The sequence below is a fragment of the Callorhinus ursinus genome, unplaced genomic scaffold, assembly GCF_003265705.2.
Source record: "Callorhinus ursinus isolate GAN/ISIS: 27379988/994484 unplaced genomic scaffold, GSC_fseal_2.0 scaffold14, whole genome shotgun sequence".
NCBI classification, from domain to species: Eukaryota; Metazoa; Chordata; class Mammalia; order Carnivora; family Otariidae; genus Callorhinus; species Callorhinus ursinus.
In genome coordinates this window covers 30,565,098-30,575,950 of record NW_027397076.1, presented here as the reverse complement: position 1 = coordinate 30,575,950, position 10,853 = coordinate 30,565,098, and the positions used below count along the sequence as shown (strand labels likewise).

Here is a 10,853-nt window from a genome sequence, read left to right as displayed (position 1 = left end):
ATCTTAAACATAATATAGAATGAGATTATAAAAAGAAATAAGCCTAAATGTTTACTCGTTAGCAACAGAGAGAGCACTGCAAAATCTGCATTTATTTTGCTCAAAACCAAATGGTGGGACATGATTATATTTAAAGACTAACCAGTGGCATCAAACACTGGATTTGATGGATAATTACAATAGCCACATTCCAAAAATCTTTATATAAACAACCTAAAAATTACATCTAAAATCATGCTTAGGCAAAACACGCCAAAACAGATTAGGTGCAATATATACAAAGACATACATAGCACTTTCTAGCATAAAGTTTTCCAAAAAACACACAGAGAATACAATAATTTATATTTATAAAGGACAGCTGTTTATATAAACACTGTTTTGAAGAATGACAAACTCAGAAAAATGTGATCAGAGTATTCCTTCTCACGTATAGGCTACTAATGCCCTCATACCTCAAAATCCTTTACGAAAGGAGATAGCTTAAAAAGGGTTCTCATCCAGGGTTTTTTTTTTTTAAATGTTACTTTTTTTTCTTCTTTTTTTTTTCATCTGCTTCCATTTTAAGCTTAACTTCTTCAGCTGAAAGAGCTCCCAGTTTCTTATTCTTGGCTTTCTTAACCTTTTCCTTGATGGCAGCCACATCAATTTTATTTTCAGTAGAAGCTAAACAAATTAAAACAATATATGTAATTCTTTAGAATTTACCATAGAAAACAAAGAATATGTATTTGGTACAATAATTTCAGAGTACTGTTAACAGGTGAAAGGTCATGTTGTAAAATATAAAACACCTGCCTAAAATATAGAACTGCCTAAAGGAAAGTTAGACATTGAAGAGAAAACAAATCATAAAGTACTTTAAAAATACATTAGTGAAAGTAAACATGAAATTGGCACACGAATAAAGGTACACATGAAAATGGCACTATAGTTTAGCTTTTTAAACTAATTACTGAATTCAACAATATTAAAACTTCATTTTTCCCCTTAAATTGCATTTGAGATTAATTTTACTTATATTCTTTCCCATATTTTAGAACTGCAAGAGTACTCATTAAAATGCCAATTTTCCATTCTGCACATTAATATAACTTAAAATTACATTTCATGAAGAGTATTAACATGTAGCCCTTCTAGTTTCCATAATTTTAATTAACTAATCATTAAGCTTTAGGTCAAAATCTACTTCATCTAATAACACACATAAAAACTTAAAAAAATAGGGGCACCTGGGTGGCTTAGTCCGTTATGTGTCTGCCTTTGGCTTGGGTCATGATCTCAGGGTCCTGGGGTCAAGCCCCACATCGGGCTCCCTGCTGATGAGTCTGCTTCTCCCTCTCCCTCTGCCCCTCCCCCTGTTCATGCTCTCTCTCTCAAATGAATAAATAAAATCTTAAAAAAAAAAACAACTTAAAAATAAAGTTTTCCAAATATTAGTTCAATGAATGACTAGTAGCACTTTATTTAACAAGGTTTTGGTAATAAAGATAATGATCTAAGAGTATTTGGAGATTCTCCTAACAGAACCCAACCATGGAATCAATGCCAAAAGCTTGAACAACAAAGAAAAAGAAGGAGGAAAAAAAAATGTAGGTTTTTCTCACCATTTAAAGAGCGGTATTCAGAGCATAGGAGAAGCACAAGTTAAAACATCATCAACTTCCCAGCAACTTGCGTAGAGATGTAGAGCCTTCACTATCATGAAATCGCTACATTTTTAAGCATTATAAATGGAGATTAAAATGGCTACTAAACGACCTTCATAGTAAAACTCACAGGCTCAGCAAACTGGAAATTATAATGCTTATGACATTTTTAACTTTTACATAACCAGTGATCTACATAGAAGAATACAGTATTTTTAGAGCTATTAACACTGATGTAATTAATATAGGATGTTATGTCTGGTTTTGACCAGTAAGTCAGGTACAATAATGCCAGTGACTTCCCTCCCCTCACTGTGTCACTGGCGACTCTGGAAATTTACTTCAGGAACAGTACAAGTGTTACTAGTGGGAAAGAAAATGCAGAAGAGGAAAGGGTAGATCAAATGAGGCTAGGAATAGAAAAGACACAAAACTTTTGTTTTGTTTTGTTTTGTTTTGAATCTTAGAGCATCAAGGAGGGAAGGGCAGAGGGAAAGAGAAAATCCTCTAGTGAACTCCTCGCTGAGCACAAAGCCTGATGTGGGGCTTGATCCCAGGACCCTGAGATCATGACCTGAGCCAAAACCAAGAGCCGGCCGCTTATCCAGCTGAGCCACCCAGGTGCCCCACTCTGACTTTTTCATAGCTCCTAAGATCTTGTTATTTTGATGGTGTCCTTTAGCCCACGGTGATCAGAAATCCATCATAACAATATAGGAATCAAACTTTAAGCCACGGATCACATAAGTAAAGAGAAGAAAAGCATAACCTCTGATAAGCTCTTTCTGAGAGGCATGATAACAAAGCTCGGGGATCTCACTGCTTCAGTTACTTTTAAATCTATAGAAGATTCACTGCTCTAAGTTCATAGCTTTCACAACAGAGAGTCCTTCTCCAGCAGGGAGTCTGCCTCTCCCTCTGCCTGCCGCTCCCCCTGCTTGTGCTCTCTCTCTGACAAATAAATAAATAAAATCTTAAACAAAACAAAACAAAAAAAACCCCCAAAGAGTCCTTCTCCAGCACAATCAGAGGTCAGGAGAGGACTGTCAATCCAGGACATTCTTAAATAGGCATTAGCTGCTAATAAATTATAGAACACCTCAGTGGTCTCATCCCTAGGATTAGTGATTAATGAAATGTCAACAGACTTGATGAAAGATATAGTTATGCCTTTAGTTAACACTCAAAGAGATTCAGACAAATTCCCTATGGATTTACTTTTCAGCTAACAGACTTTAACATCAAACCAATAATTGGAAAACAAGCATTTACCTTCCTTTGGTTTCACAACTGGTTTTTCCTTAGGTGGAATAAAAGCTTTGTTTCTTTCTTCTTGTCTCTTACTAAGAGCTTCTGCTTGTTTAGCCTGCATTATTAATAAGAAATACATTAATAACACAATTTATCATTAAACAGGAATTAAAATTTCTATGAACTGTGCTATCAATGTTGTGAGCTAGACAGAGTCTTACCTTTATGGCTTCCATTTTCTGTCGCTTCTTTTGACTTGCCTTCAGAAAATATTCACCACTAGCCAATTCTTTATCAATCTGTTGAAATCAGTATTTACAATTACATCAGAAATAAGGTAAATGAGAAGTCATCCCTAAGAAAGGCACAATGTCCTTGAGGTAAAGACAGTGAGGTCAAAAATCAATGATCAATTCATAAAGGCACTGACACAAAAAGGAGATGTGCTCTACGCTGAAGGGAATACAAGCAATAAGCATGGAGGTAGGAAAGGTGATGTGTTCATGAAATATACAGCAGGCAGTTTTAGATGGGCTAGAAAATCAATGATTCAGAAAGGTGTGAGGAAACTAGAAAGATAATCTGGGGTAAGCTTGAAGAAACCTGAATCCAGGGGAGATGGTAGGCTATGATTTAGAAATGACTGCAGGTTTCTGAGAGAAAAGAAAGAGACCAAAGCAGCATTTAAAAGGTACAGAAGAAAGAAGGGATAAACGCTTGGAATAAAGTAATGGCATGCAAAATGAAAGGCAAGAATTGTTAGGATTTGGTGACTAATTCAATACTAATTAGAGAAAGCACTAGCTTATTCATTCAATATATAATTGACTTATCTCACACTTACACAGCATTATTATATCTAAGGCAATGTTTTTAAAACTCTTAGTAGTTACTAAGCTCTTTACAATTACTAATCATTTAATCCTCATTAACAATCCTTTGAAAAAGATGTTTTTATTATCCCCATTTTATGTATAGGGAAACTGAAGCATGGATGGGTTAAATAAAATGCCAGTCACGAAGCAAGTAAGAGGCAGAGTAAGTCAGCTGAGACATCACTGTTTTAAGAAGCTTAGCCACAGGGAAGAAAGAGAAGACAATTACTGACTACAGGACAGGGCCGTAAGAAGTGTACCAGCTGTTATGGAATGACAGTTGGGTAAATAAGGTCACTCTACTTTCCCCCAACAAACAGTTCCTTTGTTTGCTTCCCTTTACAGAATAGACATCATGAACCAACACTTTCATTGTTTTATCACCATGATCATTATTTTTTTCCCCTCTGACCTTTCATCAAACCTCTGGGAAATTCAAACTCCAAATACAGGGCTGTGGAAAAGACAAGACAGTACACAGAAAGAGATGTGTTCACGTGCTAAGAACAAAGCACTAGTAGAAAGGAAAAACTTTAAGATACAGCCAAGGGAGGGAATCATGAAATAAGATCCCTCAGGAGACAGGCCAAGATAGAACTCAAAGAACAGGTAAAGAAAGAATTGGTTCAGATGGAAAAAAAATTATAGGTGAGAGAAAAGGAAGCTGAAAGAATTCTCACTTGATGGTCTTAAATATTTCCATAAAATACAATGAATGTCATCTGTTAGGAGAGAGAGGATGCTTCAGGAATTCAGAGGACGGGGGTGCCTCGGTGGCTGAGTGGGTTAAGCGTATGCCTTCCACTCAGGTCATCATTCCCTTGGGCTCCCTGCTCAGCGGGCAGTCTGCTTCCCCCTCTCCCTCTGCCTGCACCTCCCCCTGCTTGTGCTCTCTCTCTCTCTCTGTCAAATAAATAAAATCTCAAAAAAAAAAAGACAAAGAGAGAGAATTAAGAGGACACACATAATTACCAGACAACAGTGAGGATCTACCCGAGGTTGGAAATGTGAAATTATAGTGGATTTAGTCCAAAGATAAGATGTTCTCCAGCTATATTTAGTGGCCACATTATGGGAAAGAAGCCAAATTTTAGGACTGATCAAGTTTGAGAGTTTTGCTGGACAGGTGTGAAAAGAAGGAAAAGGCAGCATACAAGAAAACAGTGATGGACAAGAGAGAAAAGGAAATTTGGGGGAAAAAATGAAGCCAGAAAACAGGTGATAAAATGAGAGGCATTCATAACTTAGAAAAAGGATGGATGTGAATTTAAGATTTCAAAACTGGAGCAGTCATATAGCACATGGTCACAGGAAAGATGCTAAAGCAGAGTGAGAGCATTAAGGGTTAAACCGTTAATTTTTTTTTTTTTAATCCATGGAACAGGTATTGTGGCTACAGGGGCACAACTGACAGCAACCACCTAGACATAGTTTACACTTCTACTGTGAAGCCCCCACCCTCCACGTTCACACACTGAGCTCAAAATAAGCCTATTTACACTTACCTTTAGTTTCTTATACCTGGACACACACATATAAAGTCTACCTAAATTACTCTCCATAAAGTTTCTGACAAAATAGATTAAAATGGTTTCCCCCTCATGTAAAGAAATTCAACATTTAATACTGACCTGACTTTCTGGCTGTGGTGGTGGGAATGGTGTGTACTCTTTCTTGACAGTTTTTTTCTTTGGTTCCTTGCGTTTATTCACATTCTTGTGCTTAAACTGTGGCAAAAATCTTTCCCAACTTTGTGATCTTAATTCAGAATCTTTTGCCAACTCTCGTTTAATCATTAAGGTCTTTAGTCATGGGGATATATGAACAAAGTAAGAATTTTTAATTTTATAAGCCACGCATTTATCAAACTAAGACGTTACAAATATTGTTCCTATAAATAATTCTATTAAAATGAGTAGTTCTTGGGGCACCTGGCTGGCTCAGTTGGTTAAGCGTCTGCCCACAGCTCAGGTCATGATCCCAGGGTCCTGGGACTGAGCCCTACATCGGGCTGGGCTCCCTGCTCAGCGGGGAACCTGTTTTTCCCTCTGCCTGCAGCTCCCCCTGCTTGTTTGTTCTCTGTCAAATCAATAAATAAAATCTTTAAAAAACAAAACAAGGGGCGCCTGGGTGGCTCAGTCTTGAGCATCCGCCTTCAGCTCGGGTCATGATCCCAGCGTCCTGGGATCAAGCCCCACATCGGGTTCCCTGATGGGCAGGGAGCCTGCTTCTCCCTCTCCAGGCCCCCTGTTGTGTTCCCTCTCTCGCTGTCTCTGTTGAACAAATTAAAAAAAAATTTTTTTTAATTAAAAAAATAAGCAAATAAAATAAAAAAACAAAACAAAAAACTCCGAGTAGTTCTTAATCTCCTCAGTAGGAGCAAAAAATTCCATAAAAAAAAGTAATCTCAAACCAAGCATCAGAAAACCATTAGAAATTTAGATTAAATGCAGAACTGTTAGGTGCCTGGGTGCTGTCAGTTAAGTGTTTGCCTTTGGCTCAGATCATGATCCCAGGACTCAGGATCGAGCCCCAAGTTGGGCTCCCTGCTCAGCAAGGACCTTGCTTCTCCCTCTCCCGCTGCTTCGCTCCTACCCCCTTTCAAAAAAAAAAGAAAGGCAGAACTGTTGAAATAAACTGAGATGAGACTAATTCAGCTTTTCAACCATTAGTTCATTAAAACCTTTAAAATTCAACTTAATAGGAGGAGAGTTCTTAATTAGCAATGTTCCCTGAAAGCAGGAAGTTTTTGGTAGTACTTTAATTACCACAGGGAAAGAAAAAAGTAAACTTTCTCTTGATCAGATAAAAACAATATTCTCATATTTCTCCTACTCCATTTGAGTTTTGCACACATTGGGACATCAAAGGATGCAAACCAGTCATCAGATGCAAGACAAGCTCTCTTTATCTTTAATGTCCCAAGGCAACTCAAAATCATTCTTTCACCCCAATCTAAGAGTGACTTCATAACTTCATCAAATTTAGGTGGACTGCTTAACAAATACCCCTCACAGGGCGCCTGGGTGGCTCAGTTGGTTGAGCGACTGCCTTCGGCTCAGGTCATGATCCTGGAGTCCCGGGATCGAGTCCCGCATCGGGCTCCCTGCTCAGTAGGGAGTCTGCTTCTCCCTCGGACCCTCTTCCCTCTCGTGCTTTCTATCTCTCATTCTCTCTCTCTCAAATAAATAAATAAAATCTTTAAAAAAAAAACAACAAATACCCCTCACAAAATAGCTCATTACAGCATGGTTATATTTCCAAGTATAATCATGAATGCTATGCACACAGGGATTAGCATCTCTCTCAAAGTTTATAATTTGAGCGTTAAATAAAAAAAAAAGTTTTAATACAATCTGAAATATCCCAGACTCTACTTACTAGAAAAAGGCAGAATTCTGAAAGATCACATCTTTAAATATAGTAATAGGCCCATCAACCAAGAAAACTTGATTGTTATCATCTACAACCAACTCTATGAAACTTACTTCCTTTTTATTAGAACTATGTCATACATCACAGGATCCCCCTTCAATAGTTTTCAGACCGCACACCACAGAAACCTAAGTCTCCAAGGATGTAACTACAGGACTAGGGTAGAGTTGATGGGCTGAACTCTACCTCTAATTTACCCTAAATACTTCTGCTTTATCTGTTTTTTGCATTAGCCTTCCATAAAAGATTTAATTTCAAGAAAGGTTTCTGTAGCTAAAAGAAGTCTGACAACCACTGTTACAGTAATATAAACTCACTTTAATGTTATAAATTGGATGAATATTCTTCATAGTATCTAGGACTACTTTTCGAACCTGAAATTTGCAAAGAAAAATGAATTAGTCACTTAAAAAGATTTTAATTAACTAAGTGGAAGGGGATTAATATACTGCAACATATCCTATGAACCGAGCAATGACTACCAAATTGAATATAGTAGTTCCTTCAACTGCTTTGAGTGACTTCTAGATCTTTCGTAAGAATCAACCTCTCTTGGACGCAATGAAGTTTCTCAACTTTACTGCTAAAATATAACATATAGAACTAATACAACAACATTTTGGAACTGTGGAATTTAGGGAGAAGGCAGCTAGATTTAGAGTCAGAAAATAGGTGCTCAAATAATGGGAATGCCACTTCGTAAGGTAAAGTCCTGTTCCAGATTTCTCATTTGTAGTATGGAAATAAAACTATCTCAAGGCTCTGCTGTGAAAACTAAATAAGATAATATAGTTAGACTTCACAAAACTATAGGGTATTCAATATACTTAAGTTATTATTGCCACATGAGAAAAGGGCATTTAACTTATGAGAAAGAGGTCTAACAGATCTGCTATTATAGGTCCTGGAAAGGGAACAAGACCTCATTGCCAGATCCAGACAACCAAAGCAGTTAACAGAAACCAAAACTGCTCTACAGATTTTCTCATAACATTAAATGTGACAGATAAAAAAGTTCATCAATATATTAAACATTCCACTAATACTCAGACAAAAATATATATTTTAAAGATGGTTTCAGAATCTGACCTCTACTGGTTGATACAGGTTACTGCAAATGATAATTATCACCATTTAATTCTCTCATCACTTGAGCACATGTAACTACATATTTCCCAAATGTGCTACAGACTAAAATCTTAAAAACCCACTTAAAATTTGTAGTGGAAAGAGGGATGATGTGTAGACCTTCTAGTTCGGAAACAGATACTTCTTTAGTTGCTAAAGGTTGGCCATAATATGTTAGGATCTAGGAGTGACGATTCCCTCAAACAACACGAAGCACAAAGTATTTACCAATGGGAAATCAAAAAAAGCACATTCTAAAAAAAATAATAATTGCAAAACAGTATATCATCCAATGAACTATTATAACCAAATTACTTAATTTGTTCTCTGCTGAAAATTAACAGAAGATAGTAAACAGTACTCACCTCTTTTAAGCCACTAAAAGGTCCAATGACTGAAACTGTGTTTCCCTGAACCATAATATAACAGTTTGTTAAGAGTTCCAGAGCCTATATCAAAAGAACAGTAAGTTGAAATTCAGTACACTGAAAAACTAATGACAGAGGAAGACACTTAAGTTTTCCACTGATAAAAAAGTACCTTCAATGTAGATCCTTTGGGACCAATGAGACGCTGTCTTCTTTTTACAAATCTTTCTTTATTTCTTACTAAAGAACCTATTTTAATGATGTCACATGCAACATCATCCTGAAGAATTCGTACTGCCTTTTGGAAAAATGAAGAAAATATTCCATCAATATTCTTTACAAATGCATTTATTTTCAAGGCCCAGGCTAATGAAATCGAAGCAGAAAAATGAAAACTCTAAGAGGGAGGGATGCAGTGCTATATGTCATCTCTAATGTTGATGCAAATAAAGCAAATTTTGTAATTCTAAATTTACCTGTTCAAATGAAACACTCCTTGCTAAAAGTTTTATTAGGTCTCTGGCCCTAATGATGATATATGGATCAAAAGTCTTCTTTGTTGTACACACAGTCATACTGCCCTCGATCAGGTCCAGGGTTGCATTAATGTGCTGCAAAAAGGAAAGAGCAAATACACAATTGTCTAAAAATCAATTCAATTTTAGGTAATTATAGAGCCTATCCTAATCAAACTACTAGTTACTGTAAATTAAGCTCTAAGTCTATCAACTCCCTCCTTCAAGAAGCTGGGTAGTTGATATAAATAATGAACACTTGATTACTTTCGTATTTCAAAGAATATAAGAAACACACAACTGAAACCATTTATACTTACTTGGCTTTAGAATACTTTGTACTTATTGGAATAAAGATTACTTCTAGTTTAAAAAAATATATATCAATGCAAATGAAGCCATACTTAAGACCTAGGGTAAAAATGTAAAGCTACATACAGCTCCCCTATCCTGGACCCAGCTCTGATCTGCCATCTGTTCCTTAGGGTGAGAATGGACTTTCCCTTTCAAACTTTTTTCTAATTGCTTTGTATTAGCTAAATACAAAGTAAAAACAAATTCTCACAGGTTCAGAAAGAAGCAATAATTGGAAAATCACACATTAACTCTTAGTAGGAAGAACCAGATTTCAACAAAGCAAATTAAAATGTCATTTTCTGACATTTTAGAAGAATACTCTGAAGAATATTTCAATGTAGTGAGTGATGAACAATTCAACATAAGGTTGGGTCTCTATGAGTTTACAAGAGTCCAATCTCAGATACAGACGCTGTAAAACAGCTTGCGGTTTGCTGAACCACCCTAATACCTAATACCTAACGGGCACAAACAACTCCAGAGCAGTCACACAGTTGAGATATACATTTTATTTTATATCACTACCTAGTGTGTGCACATGTGCCCACATACACACACATACATGAACCAAAAGTTTCATAAAATGAAACTTATCCTTACCATATGTGATACATTATTTTTTTCTTTTTACTTATTTATTTTTTGGGTACATTCTTTTTTTAAAAGGCTCATTATGTCCACTAAATGGACTTCTTGCTCCACTAATAAATTTTAATCGACAGTTTGAAAAACAAAAATATACTGCTCTCGGGAAATAGCAGCAACATACAAGGGAAAGTTGGCCACATCCCCATCTTCCATTTAAAATGAAAATTAAGAAATCATCCAGGAACATGCCTCAACTTAAACTATACAGACACATGGCAAGTATCACAGTATAGAATAGGCATCCTGAAACTTGGGAGTTCACAGCTGAGTTTCAGAAAGTCCGTAAGATCCCTAAATTTTAAAGGTATGTGAATTTTTCAAAGTAATCTATTACTGACAAAATTAAAAACGAGTGGAATATAAGAATAAAGCTTAGGGCGCCTGGGTGGCTCAGCAGGTTAAGCGTCTGCCTTCAGCTCAGGTCATGATCCCAGGGTGCTGGGATCGAGCCCCACCTCGGGCTCCCTGCTTAGCGGGTAGCTGGCTTCTCTCTCTCCCTCTGCTGTTCCTCCTGTGCTCTCTCGCTCTGTCAAATAAATAAATAAATAAATAATAAAATAAAATAATAAAATAAAATAAAAATAAAATAAAATAAAAATAAAATAAAATAATAAAAAAAAAATAAAA

General features: G+C 36.4%; 1 protein-coding gene across 1 annotated transcript in view; it reads right to left on the bottom strand.

Annotated features, from left to right (window-relative positions):
* Positions 1-50: 50 nt before the first annotated feature.
* The window catches only part of KRR1 (KRR1 small subunit processome component homolog), a 14,576-nt gene continuing 3,773 nt past the window's right edge, over positions 51-10,853 (bottom strand). Inside the window, exons 3-10 of the mRNA XM_025883452.2 lie at positions 9,183-9,317; positions 8,879-9,004; positions 8,704-8,787; positions 7,528-7,584; positions 5,407-5,577; positions 3,122-3,199; positions 2,922-3,015; positions 51-666 (exon numbers count right to left, since the gene is read on the bottom strand). Of these exons, the coding sequence (XP_025739237.1) occupies positions 524-666; positions 2,922-3,015; positions 3,122-3,199; positions 5,407-5,577; positions 7,528-7,584; positions 8,704-8,787; positions 8,879-9,004; positions 9,183-9,317 (888 nt within the window). The 3' untranslated portion in view covers positions 51-523. The remainder of the gene's footprint in view (positions 667-2,921; positions 3,016-3,121; positions 3,200-5,406; positions 5,578-7,527; positions 7,585-8,703; positions 8,788-8,878; positions 9,005-9,182; positions 9,318-10,853) is intronic.